The 24,583-nt window shown below is 36.5% G+C and overlaps 1 protein-coding gene and 1 long non-coding RNA gene across 7 annotated transcripts; both read right to left on the bottom strand.

Annotated features, from left to right (window-relative positions):
* Positions 1–9,551: 9,551 nt before the first annotated feature.
* LOC145791512 (uncharacterized) lies at positions 9,552–9,911 on the bottom strand. The gene has a single exon (XM_082871869.1). It carries the CDS (start codon positions 9,909–9,911, stop codon positions 9,552–9,554), a length of 360 nt encoding a protein of 119 aa, XP_082727995.1.
* Positions 9,912–14,440: 4,529 nt separating this feature from the next.
* On the bottom strand, positions 14,441–22,593 carry LOC114262156 (uncharacterized). Of its 6 annotated transcripts, none has more exons than XR_014329724.1 (7): positions 17,262–22,593; positions 16,972–17,093; positions 16,586–16,808; positions 16,234–16,373; positions 16,108–16,152; positions 14,962–16,013; positions 14,441–14,663 (listed from the first exon to the last, which is right to left on the bottom strand). It is a non-coding gene; the product is annotated as an uncharacterized LOC114262156 (long non-coding RNA). The 6 variants fall into 6 exon arrangements; XR_014329726.1 differs by having other exon boundaries at positions 18,318–22,593; XR_014329722.1 differs by having other exon boundaries at positions 16,972–19,761; positions 19,874–20,153.
* Positions 22,594–24,583: the final 1,990 nt, after the last annotated feature.

Raw genomic sequence — 24,583 nt, 5'->3', positions numbered from 1 at the left:
TTTTAGAGAGAATGGGGAGCAAGGATGAATTTTAGAGAGAGCGAGAGATAAATGTCAAAATGTGATATACATTCTGCCCAAAAGAAAAAAAAAATAGGGCTTCTCGGACTGAACCCGTCCCGCACGTGCGGCACTTTCCCCGGACGTGCGGAGCCTACTTCCTGCACGTGTGGCACTGATCCCCGCACGTGCGGTACTCCTCCCTCGCATTTGCCTCTGCACCTGCATATATTGCAGTGTGCAACCCCAAAACTCCCCTGAATTCCGCACGTGCGGCCCTCTCCCATATGTGCAGCCCAAGGCCCCCCGCACGTGCAGCTAGCCAACCAGTTCAGAAAATTTTCCTTGTTTGACCCCCGACACACCGGACCGACTTCACACCCTTCATCACGAGTGAAACCCATCACCGAAACAAACAAGAATAGGAATTTCAAGGAGAGTTTCTAAATCACCATAACCCAAAAGATTAACAAGACTCTAAGTAAAACTTGACGCACTAACGAGACAAAAATTGAAGTTAAACAAAAGGAACAAGACGAATAGCACACTGGGCCATCACACTGATTTTGGTAAGTTGGATTAAAAATGGATTTATGCTATTAAATTGATGAGGTAATGCAACATTCAATTGACGTATATATATGACTTCCAAGTCTAAAGCTCCACAAATCGTATGAGTGATAGTTTTTTTTTTTTTTTTTTTTTTTGGGTACAAGGAACAAAATCCACTATTTAAGTGGTTATATGGGTTTGATCCCCAAAAAAAATAAAATAAATAAATAAAGGTTATATGGGAGTGCCTTTAGACACGGGTTATGCACCAGTACTAAGATAAGTAAGGATGTTTAACTAGAATTACCTGTGGGGACGCATTTTCCTATTCTCACCCCCATCTCCATTATACTAATCAAATATGGTTTTGTATAATATATATAATTTAATTTTTTTTAAATATAATAAGACTAAAACACTTAAATATTATACTTAAAACACTCATTTTCGTTTCTTTATTTTTCATTTTACATTTTTTAAGTCTCATTTTTTATAATTTATGAAAAATGCTAATAAAAGCCCTAAGGCTTATAATTATTATTATTATTATTTAAGTAGATAAGCCCTAACACTTATTGATAGTGTTGAAAAAGTGTGTAACATGTATATTAAAAGTGTATTGAAATGTGTAAAAATATTCTGAAATATATGGGTAAATGTATTGGGATTATAATTTTTTTGATCTTGTTATGGGTACTTATTAACAACCCTTAGCATGACCTATAAATTATTATCTATAATATATTATATCGTCTCTCATTTTTATTAATACCGCCATCCATAAGATTATAAAATTACCTCGTTCGTATTTATCTCTCTCAATCTGATATGAGTGGATCCCTACATTGGCCTGCTCCATTATCATTCTTAATTTTGAGTCTATCATTTTAAAACAAAAAGTTTAAATTCAAAATTATGTAAAAATTGGGATCCAAAAAATTTATACATTTTATACTAAGTTCAAAATTAAAATATTCTTAAGAAGCCACACTCAAATGGAGTCCAAATCCAAAATGTCCAAAATTATTATTTTTAATTCAGCTAGCAACCAAACAAAAAAAAAATTTAAAAAGAGTAATGTTTAATTAGTAATTTTGCAATTTATTATATTATCCATTGAAAATGATATAATAGATAAGCTTCATTATGCAAGTTTAATTAGTAACTTTGCAATTAAAAATATAAGAAGAGTAACATTTAGGTGAAATTTTGTTGCACTTAAATTATTTTTTTCATATAATTTTATATTTTAAAAAATTGTGTACTGAATTTTGGTAAACTATGAAGTAACAAAATCATTTATTTATTTATTTTTATCTTTTTTAGTTCTTGAAATGATTCCTTAATATCTTAATCTGTATAAGCAAATTTTAGTAATTATGTTCAAACAATACTAATAAATATAAAAAATAAAAATAAAAAAAGTCTTTAAGAGAGTTTAAAAGAATTATTCATTCTCTCTTGCACTCATTTTTATACAGAATTTACAATTTTTATAAGATTTTTATTATCTGTTTTAAGAGAGTTCAAATTTTTTATTTTTCATTATTTTTGTGAACATTTGTTTGACAATCAAAAAGTAAAAACCCTAAAATTCAATTGTGAATTAAAAAATAAAAAATAAAAAACTTTGGGTTAGGGCTAGGGTTCAATTTGAAATCCTAACCCTAAAATTGTCAGACAAATTCAAGCAAAAACTTTGGGTTAGCCCTAACCCTAATTTTTTATTTCAAATTCAATTGAAAACCCTAGAATTGGGTTAGGTTAGGGTTCAATTTGCATTACAAACTTTGGGTTAGGGCTAGGGTTCAATTTCAAACCCTAGAATTGGGTTAGGGCTAGGGCTACGGTTTATTCTGTGAATTCAAAACCACAATTTCAATTCACAAAGTCTATTCTACCCACATTGATATCAATTTCAATTCACAACATTTTCACATTCACAAACCCTAATCTACCAACATTTTCATTAATTCACAACATTTTCACATTCGCAAACCCTATTTTACTCACATTGTACCCACATTCACATTTTCACAAACAAAATAAACACATGTAAAATTCAAACTGAGAGAGAGAGACAAACAGACAATCATACCAACGAGAGAGAGAGAGATAGAGAGAGAGAGCAGAGAGCGACCCAGAGAGAGAGAGAGAGAGAGCAGAGAACCCACACAGAAAGAGTGAGAGCAGAGGGAGAACAGAGGGAGTCTAGTTTGGGGGAAAAAAAAAGAAGTATAAGAAGCGTGATTGCAAATGAGGGGGGTGGGCCATTTTATATAACTTTTAAAAGTGTGGTTACGAACCACGCTTTCTTTTAAAACCAAATTTTCTTTAAAAGCGTGGTTTCTAACCACGCTTTCTATTGAAAGCGTGATTCTGAAACACGCTTTTACTAAAGATGAAAACGCTAATAGGAATAGCATTTTCTTAATTAAAAGCGTGTTTTGTAACAACGTTTTTATGATTTCATTCATTTTGTGCGCCTGGATCAGAAACATGCTGAAAGCGTGTTTTGGAAATATACTTCAGCTTATTTTGGGAATTTTGGCCAAATTAGGCTTAGTTTGGAAAATAGGTTAGTATGTTGGCTTATTTTGGGAAAAGGCTCGAGAATTACTGTCCAGTGGGGTGGTACAAGAAAGTTACAAATTAGTGGGGGAAGTTTGCAATTTGCAACAGCAGTGGACAGTGGGAAGTTTATTATCAACCCATGAGAATCTGATGTTAAGTGACCCATATACCCTTGCAACTACAATGACATCCTTTTTTTCCTCTCACACGCACGCACCTTCACCATTGTTGATAGTGATAACTTTTGTGTTGTTTGTATCATTTTTGTGTGTCCATTAGTTGTTTAATGAAATGCCTAAACGAAAATTCATTAATGGAAAATCAACAAAAATAAATTTGGTGTTCCAACACTTACACCCCTCACAAAGTAAACTTGCACCTCACATAGAATACATTTGCACCCTCACATATTACACTTGCACCCAGTGAAATTTTTCATTTCCCTTCTGTTATATTTTAGAATTTTCGGTAGTGAAATCTCACCAAAATTTTGGAAATTGGATACTTTGTCAATGTTGAATTTGGCTATGAATAACATCAGTAATTAAGTGATGTTTTCCATATACGGTTGAGTAATTACAATGTTGAAGGTGCTGCTGCCCCAGGGGTTCTTGGTATAGACAACAGTAGCAAACATGGTTGGAATGATTTGTTGCATATATATGCATTCTTATTTTTTGTTATCAGTTTGTTTACTCAATCTTACAAAAATAGGCTTCTAGTTTGTATTAGCTTGAGTTTGGGGCTTATCTTTTAACTTTATTATTATTATTATTATTATTATTATTATTATTATTATTATTATTATTATTATTATCATTATCATTATTATTATTTTGGTTGAGAAATTCTATAATAAAGTACAACTTTAAGCGTACCATATGTAATTTGCTATATTTTGTGGTTTTTATACCACTATAACCACTTTTTCAATCATAACAAAACCACAACCACAATGGAACATAACTAGATTATCAATGGAGATATGACCAATGTTATAACCAAAATAACAACGGGTCATAACAATAACAAAAACAGAGCATTATAGTTGTGATTGATATATAAAAATGTTCATAAAACTTGCTGAAACTGGTGATTACACTGACTTCTTTCAGAACTGCATTGATTTCTCACTTAAAGTATCATTTGACAAGGTTAAATGGCGTTGAAATGTTGCCGCTGCCTTCGACATCCACTTGCATATGTTGGCCATGTGGTAGGCACTTTTACCATGCCGCCTAGCATTCTAGGCTTGGCTGCCATGCCTTTGGGGCACCAAGTGTTGACCTTGGCTGCCATGTGCTATGTCTTGGGACTGTCTTTAGCCAAGCTATTGTATTGCAGTTTTAGACAGCTGAGCATGGTGAGATAATTCGGTAACTGAAGAAGATCGAGAGAGGAGAAGGCCAGAACGGAAGCTGTCGTAGGTTGGCAATGGAGTGTAATGGGTCAGGTCGGACCATCCATGGATCCAAGCAGCTCCAAAAATCATAATCTTTCTTACTTGGGTCAAGAACCAGTGGAAACGGTAGGTGAATAAGATAGTACCAGTCGGAAATTTTATTATGGAGCAACGGGTACACGAAGAGGGAGAAAACGGAGATCAGGTGCTGATGGTCAAAGTATTCCTATGGCAGTGCAAGGCTTCGAATCAGGCTACGATACGGAGGCAAGCTCGCTTGAGACTCTTGAGCAACATCAGATGGGTAGACGACCGAACCAAGAAGCTATGGACAGATTCTATGTGGAGGTGGAGATGGCCAGAATAATGGATGTATCTATTGAATCAATGGAGATAAACCAACAAGGGGTTTCGCAGGAGGTTGTCCCTCAACAACCTCCTATGGAGCCATGAAGATTTTAAGCTGGAACTGCAGGGGATTAGGTCATCCCCTGACAGTTCAAGCAGCAAAACAATTGACCCGAAAATATAGGCCACATATTTGCTTCTTGATGGAAACAAAGAAATCAGTTCAACAAGCCAGCAAAATTGGGTATGTGATGGGGTTCAAACACAGTTGTGGGTCAGATAGCAATGGTCGTACAGGAGGATTATGGGTGTGGTGGAATGATGGAGTGGAAGTATTGCCAACTTATAGGTCTGTGAATATAATTGCTTTGCAGATTCAAGATGATATTAGAGTAGTTTGGTTCATTGTTTTTTTGTATGGCCAGCCATCAGTTTCAAGAAGAGGAGAGGTGTGGCGTCAAGTGGAAAGCCAAATCAATAGGTTCCAGCATCCATTTATTATTATAGGGGACTTCAATCATGCGGAGAAATTAGGTCTATCACGTTGACCCATTCAGGGAGCTAAGGAGTTTGATAATTTGATTTTCAGAAACCAAATGGTGGATCTGCCTGTAAGTTTTCTAAACACAACTGTATATTAGATTGAATTGATTGAACAAAAAACACATACATCATTTATATAAAGTACCACTAATTTCTAATTCTACATGAATACATCACTGAGATATATATAAGTCTAATAGATATAGGACACTTATTTCTAATCCTAGGAGAACACATATTCTCACACCCCCGCTCAAACTCAAGGTGTTTTAGCAGAAAACATTGAGAGTTTGTCAAGAAAAAACCGAAACCGAGCAGTGGTGTGAGTCTTAGTGAAGATGTCAGCAAGTTGCAGAGCCGAAGAGACAAAAGGAAGCGAGATAAGGCCAGAATGCAGATGCTGACGGACGAAGTGACAATCAAGCTCAATATGCTTTTTCCGTTCATGGAAGACAGTGTTATGAGCAATTTGAATAGCACTTCAGTTGTCATAATAGAGAGAGGTCGGGGAAGATTGAGGGATGCCCAGCTCAGATAAGAGATTACGAAGCCAGAAAATTTCAGCAGTAGCATGAGCTATAGCACGATACTCAGCTTCGGCAGTAGAACGGGTAACAACAGTCTATTTCTTGCTTTTCTAGGAAATTAGGGAATCGTCAAGAAACATACAGAAACCAGAAGTAGATTTACGATCATTAACATCACCAGTCCAATCAGCATCAGCATAAGCCACCAAGTCTAAGGAAGAAGTGGAAGAGAACAGCAAGCCCTGAAAGATAGTACTAAGAAGATAGCGAAGAATCCGAAGCCAAGCAGCCCAATGTGTAGAGCGAGGGGCAGAAACAAACTGACTAATCACATGGACAACATAGGCAAGATCAGGACGAGTAACTGTCAGATAGACTAAGCAACCCACAAGCTCGCAATATAACGTAGGATCATCTGGAGGAACCCCATCAATAGTGTTGAGCTTTACATTAAGCTCAATAGGGGTATCAAACAGCTTAGTGTCAGTAAGTCTGGCACGATGGATAACCTCATTAGCATACTTAGTCTGGGACAGAAAGTAACCCTTGGGAGAAGAAACCACCTCAATGCCAAGAAAATACCGCAATGGTCCCAGATCCGTCATTTCGAATGTGCGGAAGAGATGCTGCTTGACCTCAGAGATAGCAGAAGAGTCAGAGCCAGTGATGATCATATCATCTACATATAGTAAGAGAGCAACAAAATCAGCCGAGGTATGTCTTAGAAATAAAGCAGAGTCGGAAGCAGAAGAATGAAACCCAAGCTCGGTAACAGCAGTCTGAAAGCGATCATACCAAGCACGAGGAGACTGCTTCAGATCATATAGAGCATGCCGAAGACAATAGACTTGGCCAGAGGAATAGTGAAGACCAGGGGGAGGACGCATGTAAACCTCCTCAGTGAGATGGCCATTAAGAAAAACATTCTTAACATCCATCTGATAAATAGGCCAAGAACGAACAGCAGTGACAGAAATCAAAGTACGGACAGTAGTCATCTTGGCAACAGGAGCAAATGTCTCCTCATAATCAATACTTTAGTCCTGGGAGAAACCTTTGGCCACCAAACGAGCTTTGTAGCGCTCAAGAGAACCATCAGAATGAGTCTTGACTTTGTAGACCCATTTGCAACCAACTAGATTCTTACCAGCAGGTAAAGGAACCAACTCCCAAGTACTAGTTTTCTGTAGAGCAAACAACTTATCCTCCATACCTTGAACCCAATGAGGATCCTGGCAGGCCTCCTTGTAAGACTGAGGTTCTGTAAAATAGTGAATAGCAGACAAAAAGGTACGATAAGAAGCAGAAAAACAAGTATTAGACCAACCCAACCTTTTTGGAGGATGACGCGCTCGAGAAGGATATCGGTGTGTAGTAGGATCAGAGTTGTCAAAAGCAGGAGGATCAACAGCAGGGGTAAAAACATCCAGTAGAGGAAGAGCCTTGCGATGAGAATAAACTAACAACAGAGGAGAAGGAGGAGGAGAAGACGAATGAGGAGAAGTAGTCAAAGGTGAAGTAGAAGGAGAAGATGGAATAAGCACAGGAGGAACTGTAGAGATGTACTCATCGGATGGGACCTCAGAAGGAAATGGATCAATATGAACCAAATCCTCTTTGGAAACTGGGGCGGTGAGAGGGGGAAGCTAAAAGTAAGATAGACGTTCGAGAAAGGCAACATGGTGGGAAACATAAAGGCAACGAGAAACAAGGTCATAACAGCGATAACCTTTCTGAGAGAGACTATATCCCAAAAAAACACATAGAACAGACCAGGCACTAAGTTTAGTCCTATCTTTACGGGGTAAAAGGACAAAACATGTAGACCCAAACACACGAGGGAGGGAGTAATTAGAAAGTTAAGAAAATAGGGCCTCATAAGGAGGCCGACCAGAAAGAAGGGGGGTAGGCATACGGTTGAGAAGAAAAGCAGCAGTAAGAACTGCCTTACCCCAAAACGGAGCTGGAACGGAGGCAGAGAGAAGAAAAGACCTAACTGTCTCAAGAAGATGACGGTGTTTACGTTTAGCTCAGCCATTTTAGGCAGGTGTATCAGTACAAGAAGTTTGGTGAATGGTACCCAAGTTGGTCAAATATTCACAGAATTCAGTTTTAAAGTATTCCCCACCTAAGTCAGACCGCAACAATTTAATAGTAGATCCATACTGTGTAGTGACCATAGATTGGAAAGTACGATATATCTGGTAGAAGTCAGACTTATGAGTCATAAGATAAACCCACGTGTAACGGGTACAATCATCAACAAAAGACACATAGTATATTGAACCCCCTTTAGTAAGAACAGGAGAGGGTCCCCAGACATCAGTATGTACAAGAGAGAAAGGAGAAACATAAATAGATGTACTTTTATTAAAAGGTAAAGCTGACATTTTGGCAAGTTTACACCCCCGACATTCATCAATTTGACTAGGAGAAACTTTACCCAACAATCCTGACTGAGCTAAAGACCATAAGGGGTCAACAGACAAATGACCAAGACGAAAATGCCATAAGTAAAACTGACTCGACTGAGAATCTAATTGAAACGAGAAAAGTGCAGCTGGAGAGGCAGATAAGGGAAGATGCAAGCTTTCAACCACATAGAGATCTCTAACTCTACGGCCGGTCCCAATCTTCTTCTTGGACACCTAATCCTGTACATAACAAACAGAAGAGGAAAAGATAACATCAAAACCAGACGCATCAAGTTGACTGATAGATAATAAACTGACAGATAACTGAGGGACGTAAAGAACAAAAGGAATAGTAACAGCAGACATGGCGGGTGGTAAGAAAGACCCAATAGACAAAACAGACATACCAGACCCATTAACAGTATTAATAGTAATAGGAACGGGTGGGGGAATACAGTTTTGAAGTAAGGAAATGTGAGGAATCATATGATAAGAGGCACCAGAATCAAAAAGCCAGACAAAATAAGGGATACCTGAAGAGGACCCAAGCAAACCTAAATGAAGGGAGGTAAGAGCGGAGGCAGATGGCGATGGCTGAGTAGTGGACAGGACATGCTAAAGTTGTGCAGCCTGAGCACTCAAGGAAGCCAAGTCAGGATCGAGAGCCGGAGTAGAAACAGTATAAGCAGTAGGAGGTCGAAAAGTAACCGATGTAGGACCGCAGAACTGTGTCTGAGAAGACAGAGTAGGCTGACGTCCCTTCTTGGGACAGTTGTTCTTTCAATGACTCCTCTGATGGCAGAAAGCACACTCATCTGGCCCTAATGGTCCTCTCTTGGGTTTTGCAGTGGCCTGAAGCTGATGAGGAGGAGGGGTCGATAACAAGGGCAACTTGGCAGGAGCCAAGAACACAGAAGGAGGCAAAGTCTGACTGGCCGTCTTAAGACGGGTTTCCTCGGAGAGAAGTTCACGAACAATAGCATCCATAGAGGGAAGAGGAGATCGGTGAAGGATGCCACCTCAAATAGCCTCATACTGAGGGGAGAGAGCTATTAAGAACTGGACTAAATGACCTCGTTCCCAAAACTCAATATAAGCGTCTAGTATCTTGAGACTAGGTGGTTCCATAAGAGCCAACTGATCCTAGAGACTTATCATCTCAATATAAAAGTCCTGAATAGTTTGATCCCGCTAACGAGCACTCTGAATAGCTGTTTCCAACTCATACCGTTTGGCAAAGTTGGACTGCTGATAAACACCGAGTAAATAATTCCACACTTCCTTGGCAGTACTGTACTTGGAAAACATCATTCCAATACAGTCATCCACAGAATTATGAAACCAGGTTATAACTTGGGCATTATCACAATCCCAAGTGTCATAGGAAGACATATACCCTTCTACCTTCGGGTCCGATGGACGAGGAGCAGAACCAGAAACATAGCCCCATTTTTTTTGACCAAGAAGAAAATTCTTCATGACACTGGCCCAATAGGCATAATTGCCACCAGTAAGTTTACATTTGATGGCTTGGATTTTAGTATCCGACATTGTAAAAAAAAAAAACAAAGTTTGTAATAAACTGACAAGTATGGGGCATGAGTACAATATTCCTGAAAATAGAATTTTAAATAGAGATACCCAAGTTGAAGCACAGAGATCGCGAAGCAGAGAGAGAGAGAGAGGGACTGAAGCTGAGATTGATCTTCAGACGGAGCTCGCAAAGATCTCAGACAGAGATCGCGAAGCACAGAGGCAGACGAACCAGATTAACTAGAGAGCCGACCATAGAGGGAGTCACGAAGCACAGAGAGGCGACCACAGAGAAACGACCACAAGAGTCGACCAAGACGAAGACACGATGAGCCGCGAGGACGACTGAGACTGAAATGAGCAGTTCGATGGGTCAACTGAGACGACTCACCCGCGAGACGAAGCATCCAGAAGAAGCACTCGCAGAAAAAACAAATGGGTCACCAAAGTCACGAACAGAGATCAAACCAAAGGAGTTTGATCGTGTACCAGACAATCGAGAAAGAGAGAACTCGATCAAACAGATGAATCACGAGCAAGTTGAACCAGTTCGTGCGTAACCCTAGCCACCACGAAATTAGGAATCGCAAAGCTCTGATACCATGAAAGTTTTCTAAACACAACTGTATATTAGATTGAATTGATTGAACAAAGAATATATACATCATTTATATAGAGTACCACTAATTCCTAATCCTACATGAATACATCACTGAGATATATAGAAGTCTAATAGATATAGGACACTTATTCCTAATCCTAGGAGAACACATATTCTCACACTGCCAAGTAAAGGAGTTCGGTATACATGGTGCAACAATCGGTGGAATTCAGTTGCAGTGTATGAACAGTTGAATAGGGCTTTAGCTTCCTTGAGTTGGGTGGAAGGTTTTAAGTGATGTTCACTAATTGCTTTACCAATTCAACATTCGGATCATAGCCCTCTATTGCTTGATACCGATTGGAGTAATTTAAAAGGTCCGAAGTGGAATAGGTTTGAAGCAACATGGTTAAGGGAGGAGACCACACAGCAGATTGTCAAGAAGGTGTGGAGGTGGTCTGCACAGGGGTATAATCAATTCTCAATAATTTAGGGACAAGAGGTTTTGATGAGACACTTGAAGAATTGGCATTCTTTATCATTCCAAAGTAATCAAGGACAAGTAGATGATACTCAAAGTCAGTTATAACGCGTTCAATCTTTTCTTCATCAATCTGGGCAGCCTGACAAAGAGATGGAGTTGGGACAACAATTGGATGGCCTTTTGGAGTAACAGGAATTGTATTTGGTATAGCGATCGAAACAAATGTGGATGAAGCTTGGAGATAGAAATAACAGATTTTTTTCATCAAATGGCTTCTTGGAGGAGAATTAAAAATCATATTTCTTTTCTTAAAGACGAAGAAGGTCATGTTGTTACAGAACCACAGGCCATTCAGAGAACTTTCATACTACATTTTCAAAAGCTTTTTTCACAAACAAAGGTGCCGAATGGGAGTTCTTCGGACACAGGTTTTTTCCCTAACCATTTTAATATTTTAAATGTTGTTCATTGTACATTAAATGCGCAACATATTCACATGTTAGAATAGCCTTTTTCACTGGATGAAATTAAGAAGGCGGTTTTTCAAATGGGTAAACTTAAGGTGCCGAGACCCAATGGGTTTATACCGGGTTTTTATCAACATTTTTGGGGGGAAGTGGGTCAGTCGGTTGTTGAATTTGTGCTTAGTTTTCTTAATTCAGGGATCTTAATCCAGTGGGCTTTGTTCATTTGGAAATGCCTTCATGGAATCCTGCCAGTTCAATGGGAATTAAAAAAGAGAGTTGCTGCTGTAAATCTTTGATGTGCTAGGAGTAATCATAGCGATGAGACATTTTTTTTGATTGTCACTGGACACAATGGGTGTGGAGAGGATCAACGCTGGGGCTTGATTTTAGTAGTGGAACACCGGTGGCTTTCTTTCAATGGTTCAAAAAATGGATGGAACAAGTAAAGGATGATGATATTATCATCCTATCTGTAGCAATTCTCTGGGCCATTTGGATACAAAGGAATAATGAGGTGTTCAATGAATTTGTTCCATCTATTGAACACACAATTGAGGAAGCAAAGAACCTGTCAATGATGGTTATTAATAACAAACATAATGAAACACCTATGAACACAGAAAAGGTGTTAGAAGTAGGGAAAAAACAATGTAATGCATGTGTTTTGCAGGATTTGCAGGTACCGGGAAGCGAGAATGGATTATGGACATTAATCATTGACGGATCTTGGACATCCTCCCAGCAAAATGCGGGGATCGCATGGATTTGCTTGAATCACACAAACCAAAATGTCAATCAAACAGCACTAGTGAAGAAGTCACTACAAACTCCATTGGTGGCGGAAGCGACAGCATGTTTGGAAGCAATTAAATGGGCGATACACAATGGAATAAAACACATTAACATTCAAACGGATTGCCAAGTGCTGGTGCGCATGCTCAATACAAAAGGCCTCAACATAGAATGGCAAACTGCAATAATTGTAGAAGATATTTTATCTTATGTCAAATGTTTGTATTATGTTTGTATTAGTAAAGTACAAAGAGATGTAATTAAACCAGCTCATGATTTAGCCAAAGGTGTACTTAAGGTTTAATTAATATAGTATGGTTTCTATTCTCAAAATTAATTAATTAATTAATTAAAATAAAAATAAAAATAAAATTTGTATTGCAGTTTTTTTGGGGGGTGGATGTTGTATTGCATTCTTTTTTTTCTCTTTCTGGGTGGTTTTCATTTTTATTGGGTTTTGTACCCAATTTAATCAGAGGCATGTACACAACAAAATGATATTTATGTTTGCTCACACTCTGCCCCCTCATGTGATAATGTGTGAAACTTAAAATAGCAAAATAAGGTTTATTGTCACAAAAAAAGCAAGAACAAAAAACAAAAACAAAAACAAAAAACAAAAAATTAGGTCTTTTACGTAATACATCATGAAAACCTAAGATTTGGGATAATTTTGTGTTAAAGTGTTTCTTTAACGTTGACCACTCAAACAACCCACTAGCATATTATAAGCTCGATTTTCTTCACTTGTTAATTGTTTTTTTATTACATTTATTTGGGGTGTTTCTTGTGAGGTGGTGGGTTTGTACTTTGTAATATATTTGTCATAATGGGTTTTGATCACTCCTTTGCCCTTGTTTGTTTGGAGAGATAGCCTTGGGACTATTAGTCCCTTGGTATTACTAATACCCTTGGAAGGGGGATTGGTAAGGAGGAGGTAGAGATGATATTAGAAAATAATGAGGCCCCATTTGTTTTGGGAGATAGAATGAAGGGGATTGATAGTAAGGGGATTAATAGTGAGGGAATTGTTAGTGAGGGAATTGATAGTGAGGGGATTAATAATGAGGAATTGTTAAATTATTTTTATATAAAATAATAAAAAAAAATATAAAAAATTAAACATTATATTTTTAAAAAAAAATTCCCAATATATAAAAAATAAAAAATTTTCTAATCCCCTCACTATTTTCTAATACCATCTCCACCTTCTCCTTACCAATTCCCCTTTCCAAGGGTATTAGTAATACCAAGGGACTAATAGTCCCAAGGCTATTTCTGCAAACAAACAAGGACATTGGTAATACCTTGGTATTACTAGTTTCAATACCCTCCCTATAGCCTGAAACAAACAGGGAGAATTACAACCTTTTGATGAATGCATGTGGACATACATTTCTTTTGCGTGTATGGGTGGAATGTGTGTGGGTTTTGTAAATGCAGAAAAAAAAAAAAAAAACTTTTAAAATCCAATAATCACAATAATATATTTTTTTGGAGCTTTTACTTGTTTGTCAATACCGGTATTAAGTTATTAAATTTTTATTTGAATTGGTGGTTAATTATTTTACGGAATGTCAGAGTCAAAAAATTGAAACTCATGTACTCAAATATTTTTGCATATACATGTTTCGCTGCGTATGAAAAAAAAAACGAAGTGGTTGTTGACAATTATTGGATGGTTCCTAAAGTCATTTGGTTTGCCAATTTTTTAAGAAATAATTTGCATTTAAAGTACACTATTGTTTCCATGATCCGTTTAGGCTGATCAATTTATGAAAAATAATAAATGATGATTAGATACAACATATAAGATTTTTCACAACCAATTATTTTGATCCCTAAAATCATTATTTTGGTCTCTAAATATTTTTTGTGACAAAATTATATACGTCACAAGAAATTTCATTACAAGTGCATCTAGAAAAGTTGATATTCACTTCTACCAACAAATTTTCAGAAGTGTCACTGAAATTAACAATTAGCAACCAATATTATACCATCATAAAATGTTTGATTTTTACAAAACTAAACATTTCATCGCTAGTACTTCGTCACAAAAATGTCTCAATTTGGTCTCAAAACACAAAATAATGACATTTTTAACCACAATTGTTTTGGTTGCTAAAGACCATGCCACACATTTTCGTTGATAAATGTCTGGAAAATATTTTGTAACCATTTTTAATTTCATAACTAAAAATGCACAAAAATTAAAATTTACATTCAATCATATAAAAAACAAAAAATTGACATCCACAACTCAATTCCCAAACCATAATGATATAGAAAGTAACTTTTTACAAAACATAAAACTCCAAGATGGCAAATAAAATAAATTGGGGATCAAAAGAAAAAAAAAAGCAAAAAACCAAAGATGGCAATGAGAAAGATTGTCCAGGAGATTGTTCAGCACCATAAATACCCTGTAAAACCAATTAAAAAAAACGGACTTCGATATCCATCAATCAAAAAAAAATATATATATATATATATAATGCTTTTAAACCATTCAATTACAATAAAAACTTAATCCACATATTACAGTAAGTATTTGATATCCATACAAATAAAATTAACTTCAAAATGATATATATTTTTATCTTTTTAATTACCTCTATTCAAACCTAATACCCACATAAACGTAATTTAATTTGTCACCAGAAATTACCCCAAACAATATGTAAATCATAAATATTATAAATAACTCAAATTAAATAATACCTTTGTGAGGATGGTGCCGAGAAGTCTGCCCCTGCTCCAATTGATGACTATTTATAAAACAACTACGACTAATACAAATTGTGTTTCTAAATCAAAGTACCATGATGACAAACAAAGAATGTACTTGAATTTGCTTAAAGTGAATTTGACAACAACAAAAAAAGAAAGAAAAAAGAAGATGTGCATCATTTGCAAAAACAGGTACATTTTCAAAATAGGAAAAAATGCAAAACAGAACAGGGAAAAAAAAAAAAATCAAAATAGTTCAATGAATTCTAAAAATCTCAAGTACATTAAAAAAGGGCAACAATCCCATGACAACCATGCTTTTGCAATCTAGATGTTTCATTTCTAAAAATTCAAAGACGAGATGGAATTTAAAAATGGAAAAAACAAAACATAACAATCAGGCCCTTAGTATTCACTTTTTATTTATTTATTAAAAGAAGTTGCATTTTTTAAAGACTGGCAACAAGGGAATTATTTCACCTCATAAACTTGGATAAGCAAATGAACTAAAGCACACTTTTAGTATATTGCTTAGTCGGCGTTCAGAAATTGGCCTTAAACTGATGTGGATATGGTTTCTCAGTATAGAAATTATACAGTGTGGCACGACATGTAGGCCAAAACAACAAAAAGAAAAAGAAAAGAAAGCGAGAAGAATTTATTAACAAGACAAGAAAATTTTCGAGCACAAACCACACAAAGCATGCATTACAAATACCTCTGCATGCACAGCTAGCAGTGTATGCAATAACTCTACAGCAGCATCTCCCAGATCATTTCATGAGGTTCTTCATCAAAATAAAAATGCAAAGCAGTGGATGGAATGGAAGAAACCAATAGCAAATAGTTGCAGAATGATCTTTTTGGGGTATTTTAAATTGAATAAGATTTTAAGAATTTTTGTAATTTATTGAAAGTACTGGGGAAAAAATTTAACTTCAGTTTGTCAAAGCTAAATAAGAACCCAGACACAGGTGGCTATATTTAGGAATCTCTTTTTGATTTCTGCTTCCACAAGATGAGCTAAAAGTTTCTGTCTCAATCTGGAAACGAACACAAAAAAGGAGAACAATAATTCAACAACAATATTTACAAGTTTCATTTCTATTGTATCAAAAGGACTGCAAATCTAGATACCTGGGATAACTGTGCAGATTCATCTGATTCTGGGAAGATGAGGAGCTGAAACATCAAATATGAGAACCATTAACATTAAGGTCCTCAAAAAAATAACAATAAAAATAAAAATAAAAATGCAGGTACCTTTCAATGTGATAATATGTGGGATAATAACCTGCTTTCTAATGAGGGTGGCAAAAATTCAAACAAGGCAGATGCCCAAGGTGACAGTTGAGAAGAAATGTTGTCAACAGAAACAACTTGCTGAACAAACCATGAATTTCCTGGGACATACAAGATGTCAATACCATAGCATCACATCAAACTAATACATCAGCATATACCAAATGTAACTAAAGAAACAAGTTCCTAACTTCCAGATTTAATAAAAAAGAAAAGCCATCATAAGACATGAAACTCATGAACAAAATTAATTTAGGGGAAGTGGGGTTGACAGCGAAAAAATAATGGAGCTTTCCTGTAACTGCATGGTTACCTGAAAGAGAGCATACACTTCAGGAATGCTTTCAATAAGCCCATCAGGTAGCAGAATGACTCCATGGTACTTGTCTGGTGCAGAATCATCAGGTCAGAACAGAAAAAACACTGGTAATTTGTTTTTGTTACAAGCAGCTCAAAAGCATGTAGAAGGTGCAAAGCATGGCTCACTCTGCAGAGAGAGCATCAGTGCAAACGTTGCTACTGAGCTGGGAATTAACCTGATCAAAAAACAAAATAGATTATTTTCACTCTTCCTCAAAAACAATTAATTTAATGCTATCTGCCACTTCTTTGGTTATCAAGCACGGGGATCATCATTACCATCCAAATTTGACTGTGATTATGCATATATATGTTTGTTTTGGATTATGGGTGCTTCACCTGAGCTCTCTGGTCTTCAACTGTTACTAAGCTGAAAAATCCCGTGAACAAGTGGGACTGTGGTGCAGCTCCAATTACAGTAGGGTCGATATTCCTTTTATGATCTAATAGAAATCTCTATCCTACAAGTTAGAAATTTAGATTTTCAAGTTAGAAAAGTGAACAGCAGGTGCCCTTTGTAATCTCTAATAATAGTGAAACCACTTGTTTCCTCAAAATAAAAAATAAATAAATAAATAAATTAGTGGGATCACTTAAAGAACACATTTGTGAGATAGTGGGACACTTACTGTCATGTTAAAGTATGAATTTGAAAGTGGGAAACACAACATGCATACCACACTTCATGAAAAAGGAAAATCAGAGGGTCAGAGAAGAAGAATGAAAAATGCAAAACCGAGCAATTAATACCAAAGACAGGTTCGGCATGCACACACTTCCACTAAAAAGTCAGTCCTAATCGCAATTAGAGGTCAGTAGGCTATTCAGTCTGTATTGAACAAGCATTCACACTACAATATGAGATAACCACCACGAAAAATGATTCCATAAAATCAGGTAGCCTCAGGTACTTTGATTAGAAATGTCTGCATCTTTTACAGAACAGCAGTTAAGTGACAAAACCCTAATCCTGCAACTTATATTATTCCCTAGATTACAAGTGATTCAGTATTAAAAAAATAAAAAATTGCATTAATAAATTTCTTGGGATGATTCCTGCTCGATTTCTAAGCTCTAAGTTCTTACTGCTTAGAGAAGCTACCTAGAGGGCATTTGATAATAATGTTGCTGTAAACAGACTAACTATAGATTTGTAATTTTTTTTTTTTGGGATCAACCTAACTATAGACTTCTAATGTAACCAAATTTCAGCATATCCTCGATACAATCTGAGGAATTGACAGTTGTGTTTTTCACAGAGTGGTGAATCAGAGAAGCAACCCCATAGCCATTTAATCAGTAATAGAGGGTAAGGCACTCGACATTTAAGTTGCACAACCATTGTGCTAACCACTGAATGAAATGGACAATTCTAGTTATACACCATGTAAAAAAAAAAAGAGAATTTCTTTCATATTATAATGAAGGACCAACAGCAGATTCTAGATTTCCAGTCAAATCTACCCAGTGCTATTAAAAGCGCGCCTAGGCGCAAGGCCCAGCCATGCCCACCCCCTGCGCCTTGCAATGGTCAAGGCAAAGCGACTTCACTAAGGCACGATTAAAGCGCGCGACTGGAACAAGGCGCAATTAAGCCCAAGGCACAGGCCTTGAAGGCTTTTTTTTGCTTTATTTATTCGAATTGGGCCACTGAAATTACATAGGCCAGCTACAGCAGATCATACCCTTCAAATATACATGCTAATATTGTCGATTTAGCCCCAAATCAACAAACAACAGAAGAAAAAATAAGCCCTAATTCAAAGCTCCGAAGAAGTCGAACTCGTCATCCAGTCTAGGAGCTTCAAATGTGCAGGCATGTTCTTCTTCTCTTTGTTTCTTTGTCTCTTCTTCCCCTTCTCTTTGTCTGTTCTTCTCTTCGTCTCTTCTCTTCTCTTCGTCAGTCATCGTCTTCTTCTTCTTCTTCTTCATCTGTTCTTCTCTTCCCCATGCTGCCTTTCTCTGATTTTTAGTTTATTTTCTAGAATGCTCTGTTTTAGTCCATAGAGTTAGGCTGGGCTGAGATTTTTAGGGCTTCAAACATACCCATGCTGTTTTCTTCTTCTTATTCTTCTTCTCTGCCTTCTTCTCTGCTTTTCTTTTGCTTTTATTTTCTGCTTTTCTTCTTCTTCCTTTTATTTTATTTTATTTTCTCTGCTTTTCTTCTCTTCTGGACTGTTCTGTTTATTAAATATTTATTCTGAATTGCTCCGTTTCTTTTCTATTTTTATGATTTAGGCTAAATTTGGAAAGATTAAATAAGTGCACTTTTTAACTTTTTTTTGTATTATGTGTAAAAAAAATAGAGAGGAGATATTGATTGATGTGACTTAAAAAAGATAAAAAGATGAAATAAGTGTACTTTTTTAGGTTAGCCAAACTTGACCTTAGTTGACCTTTGGATCATGAATATTCGTGTTTTATATTGAATTTTGAAATATTATTCATTTGTCTATATTAAAATAGCGATATTTGTGGTATTTATTTTTTAAAATGTTCAATGTTTCATTTTGTTTATGTTATACCAGTTAGTTATTTGCTTATATGGCTCATTAAATAATATTATTTTAACCTGTCATGGTGCGCCTTACTTCGATGAAATCCGTGCCTTGCCTTGTGCCTAAGGCCTTAGGAGACCTTGGCAGTTTGGTGCGCTTATCACTTTTAATAACACTGAACCTAACAATTAAAACCACAATAGCATTAAAGCAAGCTTAAATCAAACAGAACTCAAATTCAAACAAAGGCAATAAGAAACAGATTCTCGAGCTAGAATCACCCAAAAAAAATCGGAACGAAAGAAGAAACCCTAGCATTTCTTCACCAAAAATGTAAACACAACTCCCACTACATCTGACTCAGATTCTCAAATCACTCAAAGAAACCCTAGGTTTTTGTACAAGATGATACTAAGAGACCCATCGACATTAATATGTAGTATATAGTAATTTTAATTTGGCCAATCGAACAAAAACGAGAACTAATCACTGTGTTCTTCATAGATCTATCTATAGATACATGTACATATGAGGTAGAGAGAAGGAGAGATGCATCAAATCTGCAAAAAAAAAAAAAAAAAAATTGGAGGAGATGATAGATCTGTTGTGAATGAAGCTTCAGGTCTCAAATCTGCACACACACACACACACCAAAAAAAAAAAAAAAAAAAAACGAAGATGAAGATGAAGAATCAACCCATCGACTTCACGATGTGTGTGTGTGTGACAAATGGTAGATCTACCTGATTGAAGCTTAACATCTCAAATGTTTGATAGATCTACCGGTAACGAGTAATGATAAATCGATTTTCACAATCCATTTTCTCACACCGAGCTTCAAACGAGAGAGAGAGAGAGAGAGAATTGAAAAATTAGGGCAAAGGAGTGTTTGGTCCCGTGGGTTGGAATAGTTTCAGATATAAGGATGGTGGTTTTCTAATTGGCCATTTTTTAAGGACCAAAACATTTGTTCTCTAAAGGTTCAGTTACGTCTAAAATAATTTGTCTCCAAATGTTCCAAAAGATTTTACCGTGAACAATGAAGCATTTCTGCAAAAGTATCACAACTTTTATTTTTGTCCCTAAAAGATTATTTTTAGGAACCAAATTCAATTGGTCTCTAAATCACTATTTCCTTGTAGTGGATGTAGTTTTCTGTGATATTAAACTTTGGCATTTCTTGAAAGACTCACTTTCAGCTGGTGACCTAGAACTTCTAATAATAGGGTTGTTCATCGATTGCCATTGATTAGCAAAAACCGCCCTCTATGGTTGTTTGGGGCCAAACTGGGTATCTAACCCCTCTTGCCCCTTGCATTGCTTTTATTGCTTCGGACCACCACCACCTTCTCCGATTCAATGGTCCCCCCCTTTGCTCTCCACGATTAAGCACATCATAACTAATTTATTTAAATAATTTCATTTTTCAATTGGCAACCGGTGTAGCCAGTTACCAAAAAGGACCAAAATTGAATCTCAGTCAAGGTCGAGACCCAAATCAATACACCCTCTTCTCCTCTTCTTGCTCTTCTCTTTTCCTCCCTCTTCTGTTCTGCCATGGCCGAAGCTTTCAGCCATGGCCAAAGTCCACCAGCCCCGTCGACAATTCGGACCACCGTTCTCTCAATGTCAACATCTTCACAAGCTCTCACTCTCTTAACATCTCCACCATGGGTTTGTGAGCAAAGAACTAGTTGCTTCCATTCTAATCGAATCTTTCCGAGAGCTCTTTTCTGTAGCTCAAGTTTGTTTCTCACTCTAAACTTCATTTACATCCAAGATAGCAGTGCCATTAGGGCTTTGATTTCAAAATCCTAAGCCTTACTGAAATTTAATATTCAGTTTGGTTCTCAATCAAAATTAACATTTTTAGCCACTCAAGATAGTTGTGCCATTGGGGCTTTGATTTCACAACCCTAACCCTAAAGAATGAATATATGATATTAAGTTTTGTTCTCATTCAAAATTGACATCGGTTCTCAGTCATATTCACATTTCTTTAATTGTTTTCTCTTTACTATGGCAATATATATCTACATAAACAGAGGTGACCCAATTCAAGCTTTTGGGGGGCCTAATGTGAAAAATCTAAATTAGGTTCTCTGTTTGCTTTTTTTTATTTTTTATTTTTTATTTTTGTACAAGGGTGGAGTCGAGATTATAAATATGGGGACCAAAAGTCAAGAATAAAATAGATCGTGTTATATGATAAATTAAAACAAATTTATTAGGCCAACAAGTTTTTTTTTACAGTGGCTCAAATAATAATAAAATATTGTCTCAAACTTAAATATAGAAAAATGCTGCATATAATCTTATTTTTTATCTCAGACATAAGTAAGTGGGTCTCATATGTATTTATGAATTCTAGTTAAAAACAAAAGGCCACTCGGTTCATATGTCCAATTTTGAATTTCTTTGGCCTGAAAGTCCACTCTCTAAATTACTATGTCCATAAGGACATGCCTCTGCGAAAAGACCAAACTTCCCATATTTTGCATCTTTCTATGACAGATAGCTACATGACTCTAAATTACTCTCTACTTGTTCAACTTCTCTCTTTTCTTTTTCTCTCTACCTATTTAAATTCTCTCCTATCCTTAAATCTCTATTCTCAGGCCCATCTTTGTCGTTGTAGAAGCAAATGGCCCTTTCAATTTCTTCAAACCTTCATTCTTTCCCCCTCCAAAGCTTCGTTCCATCATCGACTCCTCTGATCTGTGAGTTATCGTCTGCTGCTGGTGGCCTGGGGTGGAGCGGCAAAGCCACCGCCGTCTCTCCCTCAACACTCAATTCGATCTACTCTCGATGATTCCAGCACTCTTCTCTCAATTCAATTCAATTCAGTGACCAAACTCGCTCTGAAATGCAATCGCAAATCTGCTACCATTAGCAAGGCGTCGGCACAGCTTCTGGTTGTCCTTCCTCCTCAACCAAGTCTCACTGCGGTGGATGTCCTTGGACCACAATCGTTGCTTCAATAGTGGTGGCGGATGTGGTGGCAAAGATGGCAAAGCTTTCGAATCGCTGGCTAAAAATGTTCCTTCTTCGCTGCCAGTTCAACCTCCCACTCCGCCGCTGGTTCAAACCGCCCAACCGCCAACTCAGACTCCACTACAGCAATTTCTGAAGCCCACTCCGTCTGATGGACCGGCCTTTGGGTTCTTCTGGAATGCCGTCACTAAAGTCAAGAACAGTACCATTTTGCTCTTTTCTATACAATGTCGTTTGTGTGCTTTTTTCACTCTTTTTGAGGAATTTTCTCACCATTCCTTTGATTATGAGAAAATGACAGAAAATTCGCTGCATGTTTCTTCCTCCATTGGGGTTTGGATAAGTATTTGTCACATTGTTTTAGCATGTTTGGATTTTTTTGAATAAAGTTCTCAATTAATGTTTCATTATCTTTTCATCTACATTTTCTGGGAAACAAACAGACCCTGGATTGGCTTGTTCGAATTTTTTTGAATAAAGTTCTCAATTTTGTTTCGATTATTTGAGAGAGAAAGTTCTGAGGTGATGATGGAAGACAAGTTTGAACAGAGTTGTGAGTTCTCTCTCTCTCTCTCCAGATCTGTTTGCATACCTAGATCTATTTTAACAGATAAAAAAATTGAATTGTTATTTTAACAGATAAAAAAATGAAACAAATAAAAAAAATCAACAGATAGTTTCAATAGACAGGAAAAAAAATAAAATTTGAACAAATAAAAAAAATGAACAGTTAGAATTTTACAAAGATAAAAATTCAACAGATAGAATAAAATTTTTGATAGATAGGTGTTAATAAAAATTAAAAGGGAAAAACTAAAAACAAAATGTACTTCTCACCACAATATTTCACAAAGAGTATACTAACCAAAAAATAAATAAAAAATAAATAAATAAATAAATAAACCCAACCAACCTAATGCCTTACACCCTCTTTAAATTGGATTTTCACCAAATCTCCCAAAAAAAAAAAAAAATGTATTTATGTATGTGGCCCCATTATATTGCTCTTAAATTATATATTTCCCAAGTGATCAAACTTAAAAAAATACAATTCTAAAATCCAAATCTAGAGTTAAGTTTACCTTGAGTTATTCACTGGGTGTGTAAAATCGGCCCGACCAATCTGCCATCGGGCTTGGCCCGGTGTCACACACGGGCAATGCGAAAGCCTTGATAAAGATATGCAAGTGTGTGTGGCGCTAGTTAACTCTCTTCATTAGCCCGCCAATGAAGCTCAAGAGGTTTACAAAGACAAGCAAACACAATATTAGTTTAGTTGATGAGCCACAAGTTTGGAGACAAGCCACAAAATAACAATCAACAAGCTAAAATTAAAGTAAGCAACAATTGAAAGGTTGCACTTTTCATTACTCAAAAGAAGGCATTACAATAGTTGAACAATGCACTAAAAGTGCTACAAAAGTTATCTTACCATAAGCTAGGTTGGGGTACATTAAAGGCACAAGTGGTCTGGTTCAACACTTGGGTACCCCATCTTTATATATAACTTGTTAAGCAATTTCTTAGCTAGCAAGAGGAAATATCCACTATGTTTGAGGAGTCCTAATGGATTTTTAAAAATAATACAAAAATAAAAAAATTACAACTCTTGGTCCCAAAACACCTTTAATACTAAGGTATTTACATAAAAATTTAAAAGGCAAAAAGATTACATTTGACCCTCTAAAAGTTGACCTAAAGTTGTTACTTGGTGGCTAGCTTGCTTCATGGTATGTCTTGGACGATCTTGCACTATGCCTTAGGCCTTTGCTTGTACTTACACCAACAACTTCTTAGGCATGTCTTTGACTCTCTAAAGGGCACAAATGTGTGTGGCATCAACGTGTTGACCCTTGGATGGGTGCACCTTGACACCCCGCCTAGACCCATTCAGTCTATCGCTAGTGTTCAAAAATCTAGGCCCAGGGAGTAATCAAGCCTCGGGCCAACAAGCTGAGTCTAGGCTTGGGGTGGGCCTGGAATTTTTATTTTTTAATGTTTTATTGAATTAATAAAATATTATTTTCTTTGCTAATAAAATAAAATAAAATAAAGTGAGCAAAGAAAAAGTGATTGTCACTTTTTTTGTTTTTTTTTCATTAGCAAAGAAAATAATATTTTATTAATTCAATAGAGCATTAATAGAGAGGAGAGTGAGGCATTTGGCCAGAACAACCACCAAAAAAGAGGGGGAAAACAAAACAGAAATACTGGGAGGGAATCTCCTTGAAAACCAACAAGAAGAAATCTGAGGAACACCACTCTGAAAACCATCAACAAGTAATCTGAGGAACAACACCTCCAAACCGAAACCGAAACCGAAACCGAAAAAAGTAGATAAGGAACCAACAATTAAACACCTAACCTCTAGCGTCCAAACCTCCTAAGACTCTGGGACAAAACCATGACACTCTGGATGCAGCACTGAAAAAGCTCAAAAACATCCACATTCTAAGCAG

Source organism: Camellia sinensis, chromosome 5 (genome assembly GCF_055761805.1).
Source record: "Camellia sinensis isolate YWXY chromosome 5, ASM5576180v1, whole genome shotgun sequence".
Taxonomy (NCBI): Eukaryota; Viridiplantae; Streptophyta; class Magnoliopsida; order Ericales; family Theaceae; genus Camellia; species Camellia sinensis.
This window is presented reverse-complemented; position numbering and strand designations above follow the sequence as displayed.

What these genes read in the sequence shown, in the direction of transcription:
- LOC145791512 (XM_082871869.1), bottom strand. Translation starts at nt 9,911, where the DNA reads ATGTCGGATACTAAAATCCAAGCCATCAAATGTAAACTTACTGGTGGC.